General features: G+C 36.3%; 1 protein-coding gene across 3 annotated transcripts in view; it reads right to left on the bottom strand.

Annotated features, from left to right (window-relative positions):
• Positions 1 to 21,252, bottom strand: part of PRR16 (proline rich 16) — a 144,752-nt gene that overhangs the window by 33,473 nt on the left and 90,027 nt on the right. For all 3 annotated transcript variants that reach the window (XM_017807212.1, XM_017807211.1, XM_017807214.1), the window contains one exon: positions 11,456 to 12,350. In XM_017807212.1, coding sequence (XP_017662701.1) covers positions 11,592 to 12,350 — 759 coding nt within the window. In that variant the 3' untranslated portion in view covers positions 11,456 to 11,591. The remainder of the gene's footprint in view (positions 1 to 11,455; positions 12,351 to 21,252) is intronic.

Raw genomic sequence — 21,252 nt, 5'->3', positions numbered from 1 at the left:
CTGCCAAAATACTATATAATTTACTTTTTTGAGCATTACAACTGCATATTAGATCTCACTCATATTTTTACTTTGTATCAATTTCTTTCTTAACTAGTATTCAACTTCAATTTCTCAAGACAGACTCAGAAATTCTTCTTTATCTTAGATTAACTGGAACTGAAAAATTAATGTTAAGTAGTGAAAGAATAGCAAAAGATAGTCACAGGTCCATAGGTTCCACTGTGCTGTGGTGAGTTTATTTTAGATGGCTGCCACATGCCCAAAAGGCCCCTCTATCACGCCCCATCCTCAGCTGGACAGGGGAGAGAAAATACAACAAAAGGTTCATGGGTCAAGATACAGACAGAGAGAGATCATTCAGCAATTACCATCACAGGCAAAACAGAACCAACTTGGGAAAATTAGTTTAAATTATTGCCAATCAAAGATCAGTGTAAGGCAATGAGAAATAAGCACAAATATAAAAACACCTTCTCCCCTCTCCTCCCTTTTTCTTGGGCTTAGTTTGACTTTGAATTTCTCTACCTCCTCCCCGTCAGCAGTGCCAGGGGACAGCGAATGTTGGTTACAATCAGTTCATGTCACATTGTCTCTATCTCTCCTTCCTTCGCAGAGGGATGACTCCACACACTCTTCCACTGCTCTAGCGTGGGGTCCCTCCCCTCCCATGGGAAACAGTCCTTCATGAACTTCAACGCAAGTCCTTCCCATAGCATGCAGTTCTTCACAAACTGCTCCACCACAGGTCCCCTGTGAAGTCACAAGTCCTGCCAGCAAATCCTTTCTCCATGGGGCCATAGGCACTGCCAGGACAGAGCTGCCACACAGGCTTCCCATGGAGTCACAGCCTCCACCTGCTCCATGATGGCCCTCCACGGGCTGCAGTGGGACACCCTGCCTTACTATGGGGCTGCAGAGAAATCTCTGTTCTGACACCTGAAACACCTTCTCTCCCTCCTTCACTGACCTTGGTGTCCACAGGGTTGATTCTCTCACATATTCTCACTTTCTTCTCCCAGCTGCTGTTGTGCAGCTTTTTTTACACTTTCTGAACTGTTATCCCAGAGGTCCTACCAACATCGCAGACAGGCTCAGCCTTGGTCAGCAGTGAGTCTGTGTTGGAGACAGCTGCAACTGACTCTTTGTAACATGGGAGATACCTTCCCACAGAAGCCACAGAAGCCACCCCTGCAGCCTCTCCCCTGTTCCCCCCACAAACTTACCACAAAACCCCAGTACCATGAACATGCACTGCTGACAGCACAGCTGCAGGACAAGGTTCCCAGGCCCAGACCAGAACACACGTGACACAAACAACAGATCAGGGACAAAACTGCACCTTTATTGAGCTGTCCCTACAGCTGAAAAGTGGCAGTTCCGGTGGAATTCAGGGCACCAATGTGTCTTTGTGCTTCAAGAACAGTGGGCAGGCCCTTACACAAAATTTCCTGTTAAACAGAAAGCCAATACCAACTCTTAGTAATATGTATCTTTTTTCCTGAAATCTTACAGCACTTTGACAAAGCTCTCTGCTTTGTATTTCCAGCATTTAAAGCTTCCATTCATAGATCAAATTTTTCTTGAAAACACACCATACAAAACACCGGTGCTTGAAAGCTGATGAAATATTCACTTAAATATAATTTAAAAGATTCATTTCATGTCTGAGAGACAAATAATTAATCTCCTGCATGTATGGTTAATGAGTGGTAGTGAAACAAACTTGTTAAAAGAGATACTAGTATATACAAATGCTTGTCTCAATCTGTGAATTCAGACTAAAGATCAACAGTGGAGCTTGTTAGAGCAAGGTTTCCCTTCAGTAAGGTATATCAATAAGGCCAAATTTCTAGAAATCAATGAGTCAGTTATAATGTATTTACAACCTTATTTCTTGTTCTTCTAGCCTTAAAAGAAGTGACTGAACACCATGTCTTTGTACAGCTGGAGCTAAATATCAGAAAAAAGAAGAGGCTCAAAATGAACAATGTATGCAAAAAAAGCATTAATGTTACAAAATTTAAATATTGAGCCTTAAGTTCATATGTATTTACTGTTCTGCTTCAGCATTTCCCTTGTTTAATGCTCCTTCTGCCTAAGCAGTACAATTCAGTCTCTAAAAGCTGTTTCCCACATGGAATAATGGAAAACAGTTTTAGTAGACTTACTCTGATGTGTGTGTGATCAGAAATGACCTGAAAGTACACCAAATTACAAACTACTTGGAACAAATTCTTTCATTTTCTGCACTTTTGCACTGAACACTGGCATAATCGGCCTGTATATCGCAATGACAAGTTCAAATCTAAATGACAATAAACCAAAATGCAAATATATGCATTTTAAGATCTCTAACAAAACAAAGGACAAAGCCAATGTTAGCTGTTGGCTTTCAGATGTAGACACATTTTTCTAAAATAATTTTCTCATCTCTTCCTGCCCCTAGGATATGATATCTTTTTCATGTACATTAATAATAATCTACTCAACATATTGTAACAAAATATTTTACTAATTAGAACAATGCTTAGAATTATCATAAACTGAGGATTATTTCAGTATCTATGAGTCTTTTCCAAGTTTTGGCAAAATCCAAGTTGAAATAGCTCTCAAATAGTACAACTGCTCTCCAAGAAGTGACTACTTAAAAGTCTGCAAGTTAGACATGCTCTTAAGATACTAGTCTTGTATTTAAAAATCAGGTCATGACAGGGAAAAAAATCAGTCCGTAAAGTATTCAGGGTCATATAAAGTTGTTTACAGAGATTTCAAACACATAAATTACAAATTATGAATGACCATAGCTGTATTTCTACATTTCTTCAGGAAGTGTGATTATTAAAAAGTTTTAAAAAAATCTATCACAAAGTGATATACTTTATCAGTAATATATTAAGAGCTTGTAAAAATATTTTAAATACATTTATAACAAATAGGGACTTAATATGAAAAAAATTATGATGGATTATGAAAATAAATGCATCATCAAAATTTGGCCTATTGGTTTACACAGGCTTTCTTGTAAAGACTCATAACCAATGTCACGGATCAGTTACTATGTCATTGCACGTACATGCAGAACATGTTCTACACAAGCTGTTGGAAGAGTCTTAAAATTCCTTTTAGTGAACTACTAAGTTTTTTGTCAAAACTCATGGGAACAGTAAATCTTTATCAGATGAGTCTCTTTCCCAGCCTGTTCAGTAATTATTTATATTATACATGTTTATCAAAATTCCATTGAATTTATTGTTCTGTTGATTGTTACTTTCATTTTTTTGTAGGTCAGTTTTTCACTAACTAGTATTTCAATTATCAGAGTTTCTCAGAAGTTGAAAATGTGAGCATTACTAATGCACTTCAAAATGCCAAATGTGTTATATAGCACAAAGGAATCAAATACATTTTTCCTCTCTTTTCTTCTTTTCTTCCTTTTCTTTCCCCCCATTTTTGTTTGTTTGTTTCTTTGTTTCCAGGGTTTTGTTGTTCTTTTGTTTGTTTGGTGTTGGTTTGGTTTGGTTTTGTTTCTGTTTTTTTTTAACAACTCAAAATTGAAGTTCAAAAAGACAAAGAAAAATACACAGTTTCTTCATTATACTTGCTAGAATAGAAATAAAAATAATTTCCCAACAAGTCCTTAGCAGAAAAAAAGCTTAACTACTATCTTACTAATGCAAATTAGAGTGGTGCTATTTCTGTTGCTAAAAATCCATTTGTGTTTCATTCGTATCTGCAGTGATTATGTTTTAGAAAATAAACACCCATGAAAAGATCTTCCTTGTGGATTCATTACTTTATTGGTATTATGATTACCTTAATTCTTATGAAAAGATCTATTTTACTAGAAGGATTACTTAAATCACAACATAACACAACTCAAAATCTTATTTTGATTATATTTTATCCTCAGTTATTTTGGTGATATATGAAAACATTTTGCATGTATTCTTATCATGCTTTTTAGAAACAAGTCAAGTCAAGGCAAAAATTCACATCTCTGTGACAAGGTTGATTCTTTTTCCACTCTCCTCTTTCATAGTCTGTCTCAATGACCGACTCAACGATTTTGGGAATAAAAATTTTTTCAGACAGCTTGGGCCACTCAATCGGTTCACTGCTGCACTGACAAAGTGCCTGTAGTTCACTTATTGTAGAGATGACACAGGAATGATCAGCAAAGGTACCATAGGATGGTTTTCCCAAAAACACTGCAGGGTTAAATGTATAATAAGTCACATCAGCACTGGAATTTGAAGAGCATTTGTCTATGGCTGCATCAACTGACTGATATTGAGGTTGATTCCTGCACAGATGACAAAAAATTTGGCTGCCAAAGTATTTGCCCATACAGCTCCTCTGCAGTATTCTGTTCTGCTGCAGATTTTACACACAGGTACACGAAGATGGCTTATTCTAAAATCATGATTCTAGTGGGTAAAGAAGCACTTCCATATATACCCATAAAAGGCTTCCAACCCATTCATTTCAAGTCACCAAGTACAAGCAATTCATTAACAGCCTGAACAATTTGTACCGAGTTGTGCCTGTTTATAAAAAACAAAGTTTGACACTTTAATTTTCTATTGCTTCTGGCATGCTTAACTGATTCTTTTTTTTTCATCTCTCTTCTTTGTCAAGTACAAAATTGCACCTGCTGGCAACATCATAAAAGTATATTTTTCATCTATCTTATAATGAAAGGTGTATAAGTTCTTTTAATGGCTAACAGGAAGCATTAGAGTAAATTACTTTGCCTTCCTGCTTACCACTGTAGACCTTCGAAGTATTTTCCTTAGACCTAGTGCGCCTCCTTTTTAAGAGAAATACAATAATAATTCAAAGACTTCATATTGTGGATTACTGATTACTTTTCCAAGTGAGTTCTTACACAGCTCACTGTGAAGAATCTTAATCTCATTTCTAGTCTGATTTTATTAACTCAGAGAACAGTATTTTTTTTCTTTTACTATGTTAATGGATCCTCTCATGTCAGAAACCTTATTTCCCCAGAATTATGAATAAGTTTCCTTCTAAACATTTAATTAGGTAAAGCAAATCACAGCCAGAAAATTCAAACTTGCAGAAAAGTTTTGAGAGTATGAAATAAAGTTACTTTATTTTTCCTGACTTTTAATTTGCACTATCTCTTTCTGAAGATCGATTATAAGGAAAGGACATTTTCCAGTAACAGCCCACTAGATCTTGGCACTCTTGGACACTGTGTGTGGGGGAGCCTGCCTGGATGGCAGGTACCCAAGACAGCTGCTCTATCACTTCCTCTCCTCAGCTGGACAGGGGAGAGAAAACATAACAAAAGGCTCATGAGTCAAATTAGGGACAGGGAAAAAACACTCACCAACTACCATCATAAGCAAAACAGACTGGATTTAGGGAAATTAATTTAGTATATTACCAATCAAGTGAGAGTAGAAAAATAAAAAATAAAAACTAAATCTTAAAACTACCTTCTCCCAACTTCTTCTTTCTTCCTGGGCTCAGCTTCACTCACGATTTCTCTACCTCCTCCCTGTCAGTGGTGCAGAAGGACAGGGATTGCTGGTTACCGTCAGTTCACCACACATTGACTCTGCCTCTCCTTCTTTCACAGACCTTTAAAGGTCATCTAGTTCAATCTCCCTGCAATAACCCATCAAGGATGCTGCAGAGAATCAAGAGGAACCTCAAGGTCTTGGGACAACTGGTCAAGGGATCTGGAGCACAAGTTGCATCCTAGATTTGAAGCAGGGACAAAGCCAATTAGCTTCAGTATCAGGAGTCCAATTAGAACATTAGCTCCAGTATGCAAAAAACAAACATATTCTGTAAGCATTGTGTATAAACAATATGATAGTATCTTTTTGTATAAACAAAGAGATACTATCATAATGTTTTGGTTTTCACCTTCTTTTATCCAAGAAGGAGACTGACATGTATTACTAACTTTTACTTAGCAAAATCAATGTTGAACTGGAAAGGAAATAAACACTTCTATGAGAAATTCTGTCACTGACTGGCTTTTTACATACTGTCTTAAGCTTAAGGTGACTCAAGATTAAGTTTAAAGTAATGATAAGAACCCTATTTAAAGAAAAACAAGCTCTTAGATTGATGTTGTCATCATCATGTAAGAACTGTTGAGGAATATACTTAAATATATCTGTTTAAAGTTCTCTTTTTTTCAAAATTTACCTATTATTTTCCCTTCTTGCGTAGCTTTTACCCCATTATTGCTTGCAAGATAGGATAAGAAGTTAGTCAAAAGATCAAACAGAAAACACAGAGGGACAGATCTGGTATCAGAAAACTCTCATAAACACATAATTACTTATTATGAACATAATTTACAGCCAACAGTGAGGTAGACTAATTTCCTTAGCAATCTAGTATACATCTAGTGTTTCAGGATGAAAGAAAAAAACTCCTGAGAAGAAAGATGCAGCAATTCCTGGAGTTCCACTCTCTCTCTTCCCCAAGCAAGGCAGCAGGATGTTTCTGGTCTTACTCATTGTACGAAGCATTGCTGTTGGCTATCAGGTGCAATTGATGTTCTACTTCTTTTCCTGGATTAGACCTGACATTTTTCTCATCTATAAAAAACATTTTCACATGAAAAAAGATACACAGTCCTGCAATAACAAAAACAGTCCCTCAAGACATGGAAGGTTCTAGTCCCTCTTNGTCTATAAAAAACATTTTCACATGAAAAAAGATACACAGTCCTGCAATAACAAAAACAGTCCCTCAAGACATGGAAGGTTCTAGTCCCTCTTTATCACACCTGCATGAGAGATTCTCATTTGGTTTTTATAACCTGACAGGAGACTGATTACCTCAAAAGTAAGAAAACTCTGCCTCAAAATTTGCAAAGATTCAGCATTACAAAGGAGTGGGCAACCCAAACACAGTCATAGTCCCACCTGCTTACACCACAGAAACAACATAGCCCAGCTGATGAACACAGTGCAACTGCAATTTTTTAACAAAACGCTCCAACCATGTAGTAATATAATATTGCCATTTATGAAAAAATGTGAAGAAACAGAGAACAGGAGCAGACTTGTACAGCTTGTCAAGAGCATGGGCCCCTCTCCCACAGCAGGATACCTGGTCAAGTCCATTTTTCCCAGCAGCTCCAGTCACAGCTACAAGAGAGCTCTTTTACCAACATGAGCTAGACAGATCTTATGTCATTAAGCACCAGGAATTAGCTTGCACGTGCTCCCCAGAGCTAACCCAACATGGACAAAATATCTTGACAAAATTTTGATAGAGGAACTTGCTCTCTTGGACTATTTGCCACCATAAAACAGGCTAGTGAGATAAAATCCCTCCTAATTTTTCCCAGTTAAGAGCCATCAATGTGTAACTGCTACCAAAGATGAGGCTGTACTGCAGTTTGCATGCACCACTGAGCCAGTAACACCAGCGCTGTTGCTGCTGCTTCAGTTATGGACTTCTTGGTCTGTGTTAATAGATAAGGAAATGTTAGGCTGCAGCATGTAACCATTGCATGTGGTATACCACAAACTTCCCCACAAAATACTGTGTAGTTATTTAACAGGTGCCAAGTATTTTTCAGATTAAGTACTCAAGACATTGTGCTTACCATGGTTTACCATAGATATTTATTCTACCACATGCTTTTGCACTTACCTTGCTTGCAAAACCTTGCTGCAGTTCTGAGCCTTACGTTTTATTACTATTACTAGTTTGAACAGTGGATAGGCATTTTGCTTCTACACACACACACAGCCTCTGAAAAAGCATGGATCACAGCATATATACAGAATATGAGAAATGCTGCCTCTGCAAAAATATATGCTCACTACATGTGCCTACTGTAACAGTAAATCAGACAAGCGACATAGCAACCATAGCATGATTTTATCTCCACATGTAAAATTACTGTTCATGGTATCACTGAAAGGAAAGTCATAATTAGAACATGGAAACAAAGAGATCTGAGAAAGTCCAGAGGGCACACGCAAATCCATCTGGTAATTAAAAGATTCACACTGTTCTCTTCTTCAAAACCAATAATAAAGTTTTCTGAAAGAAGTTAATAGCAAGAGCTGTAGTCTATTTCACTTACTTCATGTCATATTTTAAATAAAATATTGATTTAAAAAATTTAGATGAATATTTGGAATTTTTTTTGTTTTCAAGAGCAATGGATGATGTGATAAAAAGTGTAGCAACTTCAGAAGTGAGAAGGAAGAACAATGACTTCTACTAGGTTATAGAAAAATCCATGATCTTTTCGAAGATTCCCATCTTAGGTCCTTAAAAAGTATTGTTATTGGATTCCACTCTTCTAGTGTTTCTTTCTTACAATGCATTCACGTTAGCCTTTATTAATAAGTGCCATTATTACAAATTAAGCAATTTTGATTGCTTATCTTAATTTTCCTAAATTATTTTTTCATTAAATTGATGGAAACCACCTTCTCCTTTTATTTGCATTTGACAAGACTAGATCTGGACAATTCAGACTTTAAAATACCTTTGGGGAATCAAAACTGAATGGCAAACTGAATGGCAAACATTGACTTAAAGCTCTGAGTACTGTAACTGGACTTTCTTTTTTTCAAGTATGAATATTTTTGCAAAACACTAAATATAATCTCAGAGATATTACACTTACATTTCAAAGGCAGACAATTCCTGTCCAGTTCTGGTCAGCTTACTGGGTTTTCCTCAGTAAAGTGTAAAGCATGCTACATTGTAGGTGTTCAAAAATGCTTCACAGAGCTTACATCCCTAATACAAATGTAAAAACCACTGCTAGTTGAATACAGTATTGCATTTGTTTTCATGCCATTTCTATCAGACAGTGCTGTAAAACTTAGAGTTAATTGTTTCCTGTGCTTTGTAAGTTTACCTGTTTTAACCTTAATTTTATCCTGTCCTGCCAATAGTGTGAAATTGTTACATTGATAAAAATACCTTACAACAGGACACAGGCCAGAGACATTCTTATCAAAACAGAATTGATTCCACTTTTGTACTATGATTTATCAGAGACTTTGGAACATGTTGCACTAAAAAAAGCCTGAGTTAGAAAACTTTTCTGAAAAACAATGTATTTCTGTCACATTTGGAAACTCCGGCATTTCTGGCCAAAGACAGCATTGCATTCAAAGAGATGAATCTTTTCTTTTTATAGCACAGCATTTGCACCTGTGTGAAAATTCATGAAGGGTAGTAGTTTGTGAAAAGATACTTGGGAAGCATGGGGAAAGGGAAAAGAAAGCATTTCTTCAAGTGAGGACAAAGTACAAGATGGAAATTTTGGATACCAAAACTGAACATGAACTGCTGAAATTCAGATGCTACTTAAACTTTCCAGAGCTGAGAACTTTAAACTTAACACTGAAACAAAAGTGACATTTACATGTATATCAGTACAGCATTCAATTTGGAGGTACTAAGATGTTCTTAAAAGCCCAAAGGAGAAATACTGTGCTCTGCTATCAGAAGTAAGTTCATACTGGAAAAATTAAGCCAAGTGGGGAAAGATACGTGCAGCAGATCCTACTCCCCTAAAATGATTCAGTGTTATTTTCCCTAATTTAAGATGAAACAAACATTTTATATAAAATATGTAATATTTGATTTGCATTTTCTTATAATTTCTTCTACACAGTAGCTCTTTTCAGAATGAAAAAAATACTAAGCTAACTTATAACAGGTATATGATGTCTACAGTAGTGATAAAGTCAAGACAGCAGGAATTTTCTTTTTAAAAGGAAAACCTGTACATATGCAATGTGGATATGTCCACACATAATTCCAGTGATTTTAAATGTAATTTTAAACATATGAGCAAAGGAGGTAACGTGGAGTTCCAGCATGTGAGCAGAATCTACGTGACAAAAACCTCATTTGGGTAGCAAATATCTCACATACATGCAGAATGAGTTACTGCCTCTTGCTGCCAAGTGCCAGGACTCACTTCACTTGGCAACAGCTGTCATGGGATTAAGTACAGTCAAACAATACAAAATGTAAAGTGCATCATGAAAAACACATGGGAAGATGAGGGCAAAGAATGATTAAGTATTTAAGATTATTTCCTTCCTTAGCCTTTTATGCAGGGAATAAAGCATGAATGTATATTTACACAAAATACAATCTTTGTTTACTGCAAAGTTTTCCAAATGGTAGTACTTTGCTAGAATTTTTGTCATGATTATTCTTACTGTCTAATTTTAAATACTATAAATGTATGGAAATATGTATACAGGGAAATAGCTTGAGGATTGGTTTTCAGTTCACCTATTACTGTATGTAATAGGTTTACTATTACTGCATGTAATAGGTTTACCTATTACTGCATGTAAAGAGAAATCAAAATTAAAAATCTGTTTTGTCTAGTTTTGTCTGTTTCATCACGAAGTACCTTTTACATTTCAGCTGAAATAAGAATATTTTTTTTCGTACAGTATTTGCTGTTGGCCATTTGAGATTAATTTGGAACAAGTTTTGTAAATAACAGGTTTATTATCAGATTTCCTTCACTGACTGGATGTTTTTTTAACTGTAAGTCCCTGTAATTCTCTTTGTGAGAATAAAAGGATGTTCTTTCATAAAATAATTAAAAACACTGAGGACTTTTTTTCAACTAGTAAGAATATTAATTGGGTTCACCATCAAAATGTGATAACATGTAAAATATCTTGTTTTGCAATGTTAATGCTCCATAATTGCACAGAGCTTTTCAACTTCAAAGCTCTTTACATGAATTAAGTGGATGTCCCTGAAGGCCTTAGGCAACATGTTCATTGCCTTCAAAAGAGATTTGCACCAGACAAAAGCTTTGGGAAAAACACAGGACTGGGCTTTGTTTTTAAAATCTACTGCTATTGCACATGAGATAAAATATCACTACCATTTTGAGGATGGAGCAGTGGAAATACAGGGAAACTGAATGGGGCTCTCCCTGCTCATCTTAAAACTCTGTACTTTACATTGGCTGTGACACACTGAGCGAGTGAGAAACAAAACACAAGATAACTCAGTTTTCCAGAGCCATGCCAACATATGTTTCAATTATTTCTTTACTTCCCCACCAAAGAGCAAGCTGCCTGAAAGTCCAATGGTTAATTCCTACTGCACCACTCCACACACAATGCATTCGTTCAAGCAGTCATGCAGAGAAAAATGCATTTGCAGTCAAACGCTGTTAGCTAGTACTACACTTTGCCTCATCAAAAGACATTTTAAAAGCCCTAAAACCCAGGAGCAATATTTATTGCCTCATGTCAGATAGACTGAAATTTGTCACAGATCACTATTCAGTATTTTTGTACTGAACTTTCTTTTCATTGTTTTTTAAACCATGCTACAATTAAGAAACTGCTAAATAATGAATATTTTTTCAGCATCCTTTGGCTTAATGGTATTTTTGGTGGGTACAAATAAGATCAACAGTATTCCTCTTTGTACTTACCATGTGATTTTTATGCCACTCCACTGGACACAGGGAGTAATACATTGGGTCTTTTTATTGCTCAAGTAGAAAGTGCTCATTACCTATTTATGTTTATATATAGGAAAAAATAAAGAGTTATTACAAGTGGCATACTTCACACTGTTGTAGTGGTTGATTTCCTCAAGATGGTCTTCTGGGGTTTTGGTGCAGTTTGTGGAGGCACAGTTGCAGGTCTTGGAGGAGGAAAGCTATTACTGGGACTTATCCCCAACCCTCCATTTTCCAGAGGAAATGGAGGCAGTGGAGGTGGTGGAGGTGGCAGAGGAGGGCACTGGTGTGGCAGCTTTCCAGCAACACGGGTCGAGTCACTGTGCAAGTGCACCTCCCTGTTTTTAATGTTATACCGAACATCACAGTCAGGGCAATAGCCGTGGTACTGCACTTTTTCACTAAATCGTACCCGTTCCCTTGCTCCCGGCTGAGGACACCGTTCTTTCTCAGGTCTGTGCATCAGAGGCTGCACCACAACTTTCTCCAAATTGTTGTTCGGTATACAGCACACATCTCCATTGGGGATGCGGCTGGGCCCAACTGGCAAGCCCCCATTTCGCAGCAGGGTGCCATTCGTCTTGACTGGGTTGGCCAAAGGAGGCAGCCTGGGAGGTTCATCACACTTGACAGGCGTCAGTCGTGGTGGAGGCGGAGGTGGGTTTGGCTTCCGCAGCACGGTGAGGATGGCAGAGGGGTGCACAGGCGGCTTGATGAGAGGGGGGTTGCCGCGCACCTTGACTTTCTCCAAGCTGGAAGCTGTTGTGCTGCTAGAGCTGCTGTTAAGTGTGTCTGTTTTGGAACTGTCTGTCATCTCATCCTCCAGCTGCAGATCAGACGTCAGTGTGTCAATTTGGTCAACCACCTGCACAACAGCCAGATTGAAAATGGTGAGAAAAACCTTGACTCAGAGAAGGCAGGAAAAAACAAAAGCCCTCTCCACTATCAGTTTGTCCTCCCCAGAACTGAAGCATCCAATTTTTTTGAACATTATTTCTTTTTTCCTGTCAACATAATAAAATAATAATAATAAAAATGACAACAACAATAATGATAAGGATGGCTAGTTTGCTAGCTTATCACCTAAATACGAGAGAAATATAACTTGAAACAGACTAGAATGAAATTCCCTTTCTTTCCCTCCAGGGTTTACTTGGTAATATCATAGTAAGTGAAGTGTAATCCTTCAATATTATGCTTTTCCTTCCAGTGTAGGAGGAGACAGAATTGTTCAACTTTAGCTTCTACACGACAGCTTCTGAGCCTTAAACTTCTGCACAGTATCTCTTAGCTCTGACCTTTCAAACAGTAGATGTGCTGTATAGGTGATATTATATTATATTATATTATATATCATAAAAGTGGTACACATTTTCCGACAATTTTTTAACATAAAACAGGGTCTGAGAAACAACTTCCCTCTTGCATTATCCACCTTCATGAATATTTTCTGTAAGATCTGAAATCCCCTGAAACAATCTTCTGAAACAAAACAAAGTTTTCCTCTACCTCCCATATTTCTGTTTGTAGCTTCTACAATGTTAGATCTTTTCTAGTCTTCAAAGCCCTCTTTTTCTACTGATTTTTCATAGGGCATGCAACCCATGTCACCTTTACTTAGTAGAGAAAGTTTGTCTGTGACAATTAAAAGCCCTTCCTGAAAACTGCATTTCACTCAGTACCTATTTGAACAACTCTAACTACAAATTAAATGTAACTACAACAGATACTACAAGTAGTAAGAACACATTTAAAAACTGATCTCTGTCCTTTACATCCTCACAATATATACAACAAATAATCAGTAACTGAAATGTTGCTGGCTAACTTTAGTGAATGAACAAAAAGCTCAAGCCATTGCCTGGCATTCTTGTGGTTGATCTGTGATGTTCTGGAGGGGGCAGCCCAGTACATCTGAAATAAAACTAGATGCTGTCATTGTGCCATGGAAACTTTCATTTCTACTTCCTGCTTTCAGTAACTTGACTGTAATATTACTGTTTCAAACCAACACTATTTTTAGGCATATGAGCCATATATTAACTGCAAAAGAATTGACAATCATTACTGAAGGCAGTGACTCTTTTTTCAGCCAAACCAGTCACTCACTTATGTGTTCAGTAGTAAACAGTAAATAATAAAAGCAAAACCACCATAAAATGAAAAAGCACTTCAGCTTTCACTGCTCATACTGGAAGCTCAGAGTTGCATAATACAAAATTCATGAAAATTCATATGCAGCAATTCAGTTCACTGTCTTCCTTCTCCTAAAATCAGCAAACATGCAAATAAGCATGATTCAGAAAGAGAGCTTTCAAACATCTTTGAAAAAAATTTACAATATTTTTACTCTAAAAGACCAAAAGAACTGCTCGTTTAATCACTATTCAAAGCCCAGTATTATGTTGCATTTCAGTTTCTATTTTGGCACTTTGATTTTTCTCAAAAAATGAATAAAGAAAAAGTATACCCTTAAAAGACAGACATTAAATCCCCCAAATAATCAGAATTCAAAATATTATTCTAGAAGTTGAAATGTACAGTTGAACTCTAGTAACTGTCAGATCCCAAACATCCCCTCCAGGGTACAGCATACGACTACTTTTGGAAATTTCAGAATTAAGGTAGACAAATCACACCAGTATCAAAATTCATAGGAAGAATGAGTTTACAGGTGAAAGAACTTGTCTTATCACCTTCCATTACATAAGCACATCAAAGCAGAGAGATCCTCTCAAAAGGAAACAGGAAGAAGGAAAAGACAGTCATTTTCTGGATAGTAATCCTGAAATTTAGGCATCCGTCTACAAGCGTAGTACGGATTTTGTAAATATTAGGGTCTGGCTAAATATAATATTGCATTCTAATTTCTTTTAATAAACTATAACAGTTACAGAATGGAGTGATGCAGCATGAACCAAAGAAATTTCTTGGCAAGAAAAGAAAGAGAAAAATTATGCAGCACAAATGTCATGAAATGGCAGACCCTGGTGAGAAAATTTGCATCCATTCAGATTGTCCTTTTGGCAGTGCAAAAAGTTTCTCAAGAGCAACAAGAAAGTCTGTTATTAGCTGCCCTTCAAGTTAATGACTACAGAGTTTATCTTTTGTCTTCTGGGCAAATGTACAGTGCACATCAGAATTTTTTTTGTCATTTACCATTTGTAAAATACAAACCCAGCACGAAATGGCTCTGACATAACAATATAGTTTATCTGTCCAGATTCATTCCCACCACAAGTTGTGATTCTATGTACTGTTATTTTCGTTTGCTTTTTTATCCCAGAAGGTAAAATTCAAAGAAGTTGAAAAACTAACAAGAGAATCCCTAACTAACACAGTGAAACTGACATAGTTAAAAAGAAAAATGAATGTTAAGAAAAACATAGGCTGTTTCACAATGCAAATTCTAAGGAGGTGAGAGAATATAAAAAACCAAACAAACACACAAACAAAAAGTGCTGTTCTAGTGAATCCGTCCGGTGAATTTTTTCCATTTTTTTTCAGTTCTAGAATAAAACACATGTACAAGCATTGGGGATACACCATTTCATAGCCTGAGTAGCTCCTTAGTCATTAACCAGCTGTGAGCTCTGCTGAGATGCCTACTTCTCCCCTGATAGCTATATCCTGAGGCTTCAAGCTCTGTAGAATCCAGTATGACACCCCTGAATGAACCAGGATGTCAGTTTATTCTTATCCTCTTTCTGGGTTGGTACTGGATAACAATATTAGGTGCCCAGTGGGGATGGAGTTGGATTTTTCTAGCAGAATTCAAGAATTGATCAGTCTGGTAGCACATGGACAGACCCAAAATATTTTATCCTGAAATCTAAGTAATTCAATAAGTCAAATCTATGCTTACATCTTTTAAATATGTGTGGATGGAGCTTTTGGATGGTTTGTTTTTTATTCGGTTGTTTTTTTTTTATTTTGACAATAGCTGCACAATAAGCAGAAAAAAAATTTTGAATAAAGCAAATTTAATGTAGATATGTTTATCCTTCACCTCCAGCTTACTGACTTAAAATTATCTTGTAATCTCTTGTCGTTTTAGGGTTTTTTAAATGTAGACTTATGCCATTTTCTTCACTAATGCTCAAACTACAGACATGATCAGCAACAACATCTGTAGAACATAAGAATTTATAATCATCATTTAGAATCAGTGATCAGTTGATATGAATTAAATGTCACTTTTACCTAAACCCAAAACAGCAGGTGTATGTTTAAAAAACATCACTAACAGCAATTTACCAAAAAACTAATTAAAACAAACAAACACAAAACCTCACCTCAGCAAACAACAGAAATCGAGAAAAGTGGAATTAGTTATGATTCCTAATTATTTTGCTTTTTCTTGTTCTTTTAATTTTTTTTGTAGACACACTAGCCTTTCAGTACATTTGGGGAAAAAAGTGTTAATTATGAACATTCCAATTAGGAAACAGTCAAGAACTCAAATGAACTAGTGCTCCTAAATCACTCAATACAGAGAGGTTAACTTATCACAGAATCTTGAATCACAGAGTATTTTGAGTTGGAAGAGACCCACAAGGATCATCAAGTCCAAATCTTAAGCAGATAGTCCATACTGGGATTGAACCTGCAACCTTGGCATTATTAGCACCACGTTCTAACCAAGAGAGTTATCTTGTTAGGTGTCTCTACACTGAGCACCTAGCTGCAAGAACAAGTACAAGGTAAAAAATCAGTGTTGTATGACTGTATGAAAATCACAGATGTTTGCTAAAGCAAATGAACATTACTGCTGTTGAGTTCTTGGTTGTCAATGCACTGATTTTTAATACTTTTAAATACCTTTCTGAAACATTTTTATAGTCAGAAGGTTTTCTCAAGGTATCTGAACTAATAACTTGAATATTAAAAGACTGTAGAAGCATATAATTGAATAGATGGTAGGAAGTAATCAGAGGGTTCTTTACCAGCAAAATCCAAATCTTTATAGAGAATGCCATAGGTGCTCGAGACATTTTAGGGACAAGCAAAATATCGTATTTCTATCCGCTTCAAGAGCTTTCAGGATTCGATTAGGCACAGAAAATTATAGAAATTACAAAATGAGAATAAAATGAAGCCAAAAGGAAAATGACAACTTGCCAGGTAGTAGTTACTAAGAGTAGGCAATGAGGCAAGATCACTAGATTTTAAGACAGCAGTGTGAAATGAAACAGTGATTGCACTCTGGAATAATTAGAGCAACACAGCACAGAGGTTGAAGAAGCCAAAGTGAATCAATGGATGCGTGTCGTAAACATGTTACCTGAGAGCAAAAGAATAGTGTAAAGAAAGTTGAGAAAGGAAAGGCAGCTATGTCAGAGCACATTTCACAAGCAGCAGACAAAACATTTTAGTTCAAGGCTTACATAAGATCTATAGTAACGTCACATGAGATTTTATTCTCACTTCACAAAGATTAAACAGGAATATGAAGTGCGTGGCATTTGTGAGATAGAACCATTAAGGGAATTGAGACTAAAGATCACTATTTGGAGACAACTTTCCTGTTTTCTCTCACAATATGCACAGCATATTACATAATTAGAGAAAACATAAAGCTCCTCATTATAGCCAGGGGTAAGAGAAAGTTATGTGCAACTAAAAAAAAAAACAAACAACAAAAACCCATACTCTTATCAACATGGATTTGGACTCAGAAATTCTGTTCTGAAACTACCAGTATATGGAGAATGAATCAATACTACATGTTCAGCGGAAAATGACATATATAATACTCAAATGCAATTAAAAAAAAAAAAAAAAGGAAAAAAATTGAAGTTGAAAACAGTTTGAAATGCAAAGATATCATGCAGTTAACCCATCTCTCAGTGTTATCAAACTCTGATATTAAATTGTTTAAAATAATAGGCCTGGCACAAAGTACTGCTTTTCCACTGCAGTCTCTGCTTAAAGTAACTTCAGAATCTCGTCCAAGAAGAAGTCTTGTGATTATCAAAAGCAGCCTATGCTGCCCTAATATTTCAGTTATTTGAGCTGTACATTTTGAATGGTTTTTACTTCCTCTAATAAGACTCAAAACTCACTGGATGACAGATCTCATTCTTACTTTGTAATCATAAGACTAAAACATGACAGAGAAAGTAACAGTTTCTTGTACTCCTTAATTGTACCCCTAAACTTCTCTGAAAAGGAATATCTACGTTAATCATAAACACTGACGTCAGTGTTTCTCTTTCTGCGATTATTTAATACACATACAAAAATATTAAGAGTTTTATTATCTCCTTACAATAAATGCTTCACCAGGTTCGTTTTTCCTATTTTAAGGCAGGGTGAAATAAGGCAATAGGGTGCCAATGTTCAGTGAATATATAATCCACAAGCTTTACTCAATTCCACCACAGACAACTGTACTTTTTTGGCAACTATTGAATAAAGAAGTAAACTTTGTTTCAGAAAAAAAACTAATATACTCCTAAAGATATAAAAATTTTTAAGTTCACAGAAGTCAAAAATTATAATATTCCCCATGATGTTCAGGCATTTGCACTGGGTTTTTTGTTCTTCAAAGTTTCACATGGACTTATGACTTAGATTCTGGTTTTTGGTTTTTTTTAATTACTTGCCTCTGCACAGGCTAGTAGCTCTCAAAAAAGCTGCATAAGGAGAATGGGAGCAGTACTTAGCTGATATTATTTCTGAGATGGAATAGGTACAATCCATAAATTACTTTTTAGTACTACACCATAGCAGTGTGCAGGTATGAGATTTGACTTAACAGTTTGCTGGAAGTTTACTAGAAAATATATACTTATGGACAGATACTGAATTTGATTTTAAATCAACCACAATCAAATCAGGTCATCAGACAAGTTATTAATTTTAACTAAAAAAAGTAGCAGGGAAATGAACAAAATTAGGTGGTATCCTTTAATTACAAATAAGTGCAATTGAAATGTCTTAATTTCATTATCTTTTAAGTAATTCTGAAACCTTGCAAAGTTTGACATAGATAAATTTTGCACTGTATGTGCTAAAATTAATTAACTAACACGCCACAAGAATAAATATGTAATTAAGAATAAAAGAGTAATCAGCTCTAGCACAAAGAGGCTATTCTTGCCTTTAAGTAAGGAATTGGTTATGCTACATCAGTAGCTCTAATATCTTGTGACTGCACCTCTAATCCAAAAAGAAATCTTTCACTTACTATAATTACTAAAGGACAAGCTGTCAAACTATTTACATTCTTATCACCTTAGCTTACTATTTCTTGTATAGTTATTAGTCCTTTGTTGACAAAAAGGAGCAATCCAAGGATAAAAAAGAAGCTTTTTTCCCCTACCAAGTGCCTGTAAATCCTGAACTACTACACAGCTAACAACAAAAAATACAGAGGTCCCTGTTAACAGTGATAGAGCCATTATCGCCCTTTAAAGTTTAACCTGTATAGCATCCAAATAAGACCTTTTTCTCGACTGGTTATATTCCAGCATCAGTCATCCATGCTCATATCTTTTGTATTTTGCCACAGTCAACTTCTCTACACTGCTCCCTGTCCTCTCCCTTTCCTCCAACCCCAAAAGAATACAGCTACCAGGTCAAGGAGAAACCAAAATTAGATTGAAACAAGTTTATAAAGCGGTGTAAGCAAAAAAATTGCAAAAAGAACCCAAAACAAGAGCTGTAGTAGGAGAGGCAAGTGGTCTACTTAGTACAATATTGTGAAAAATTACAAAAAGTAGGTGCTCAGGTAAGAACACAAGAATAGAAAATTCACACAGAAATATTTCTGCAGAACCTTATCCCAGTCTCAAGCAATTTCTAACTCTAGAACTCAGCAGATTTTGTATTAGGCAGATCTTGACATATTTATCTACCATGAACATTTCTGGTAGATATTTCTGCTTGAACCTGTATAAGTTTTTAGCATCTGCAATATCCTGCAGTTTCCCACCCTCATTATATGGAGATGCCACCTACACCTCTTTCGGTTTGAGAAAAAACACAGATGCTTTTATAGACAAAGTGCTTCATGGACTTGCATAATACCCAAGCTGTAGCTGTTTTGCAAAACCGCATCTGCGGAAGTCCTCCAAGCCATGCAATTAGGTTGTGGTGGGGTTTTTTTTGTTTTGTTTCATTTTACATCAGCATCTTAATATCTGAAGCTGTATTAACAAATAATAATGTCTGTTTATACTAAAATACTCTAACAAAGCACTAGAATTTGATATCTGAGTAAATACTAACTTCCAAGCAGATTAGAAGTTCAGCTTTCATGAGGCGACTTACAACAGCATCTCAGCAGCTCAGTCACTCACCTTGCAGCACCAGGAAAGAACGAGGTTGGTGTGAAGCCTGTCAGGTGTTAAGGCATCTAAGAGATTAACTCCATCCTAAACAAACTTATAGACATGGAGTTTTTGTTGCCAGCATAAAATTTTGGCGAAAATACATTAGTAACTTCTCAAGCTGGTATTCCCCTTTAGAGTGCATTAACACAGAATCACAGATGGCCCGAGTTGGAAGTGATCACAAAGATCACCTAGTTCCAAACCCCCTACCATAAGCAGGGACACTTTCCACTAGATCGGGCTGCTCAGAGCCCCATCTAACCTGGCCTTGAACACTTCCAGAGCAGGGACATCTGCAACTTCTCTGAGCAACCTGTTCCAGTGCCTCACCACCCCCACAGTAAAGAATTTCTTCCTAAGATCCAATCTAAACCTTCTCCCTTGTCTTGTTACTACATACCCCTGTAACAAGTCTCTCTCCATCCTTCTTGTAGGTTCCCTTCAGGTAGTGGAAGGCTGAAATTAGGTCACCCCTAAGTCTGCTCTTTTCCAGGCTGAAAAATTTCAATTCTTTCAGACTTTCCTCATGGGAGAGGTGCTCCATCCCTCTAGGCACCTTGGTGTCCTTCCTCTGGACTCACTTCAGCAGGTCAATGTCCTCCCTGTGCTGTGGACATTCCAGAGCTGTATACAATACATTCAATCTTAGCCTCTGTACATAAATGAAATAAAAAATACCTAATTTTCCATGACAGGCTTTATTCAACTGTTCTTTGACATTTTCAAGTATATAGAACACCAAGTTAGGCTGGACTGAAACATGTAAATGAAAATTTAAGACCATGTTGGGCTCTTGAGAATTTAAAAAGGCCATGAAAGCTCAGTATCATCATTCTGACTTGGTGTTTCAGGGAAAGCAAACTGGAAAACTCACATTCAAAATCTTAAAAGAAAAAGACTTCTTTTTCATGAAGGAATAAAAAAAGAAATAGAAATTACAGTAAGCTGCTCCTCAAATTCCCCTTTAAGAATTTAATATAGCCATAGTAATTCACCTATGAACCCTTTTGGATGAAGTCTGAGACAAATGCTGTTTAGAAGATCAAAGAGAAACATGAAGGCAGGTATGTGGCATGTATTCATAGCATGATGAATAGTACAATTACAGCTCTTGTCACACACAAACAAATCCTGATAAAATTATGATGAACAAACAGAAACCCTGAGAAAATAAAGTAACAAAAAAACAAGCAAAAAAGTCCTTCTGAGAAAAGCAAGTTTAAATAATATTTGCAAGGAAAAAAAAGCTGTTCTAAAATACTAGTTGAAACAAGACAGCCTTCTTTATTAATGGTAACAGAAACTCACACTTCCAGTGAAATCCTCACATCAACTCTATTTGGCAATATAAGAAAGTAAGTAATTTCACAAAAAAATAAAGCAGATTAAATCTGTTTTTTCACATCTAGAGACACAGAATGATGACAC

Source organism: Lepidothrix coronata, unplaced genomic scaffold, assembly GCF_001604755.1.
Source record: "Lepidothrix coronata isolate B3197 unplaced genomic scaffold, Lepidothrix_coronata-1.0 Scaffold18, whole genome shotgun sequence".
NCBI classification, from domain to species: domain Eukaryota; kingdom Metazoa; phylum Chordata; class Aves; order Passeriformes; family Pipridae; genus Lepidothrix; species Lepidothrix coronata.
Note: the sequence above shows the minus strand (reverse complement) of the source record. Positions and strands in the feature narration are given on the sequence as shown.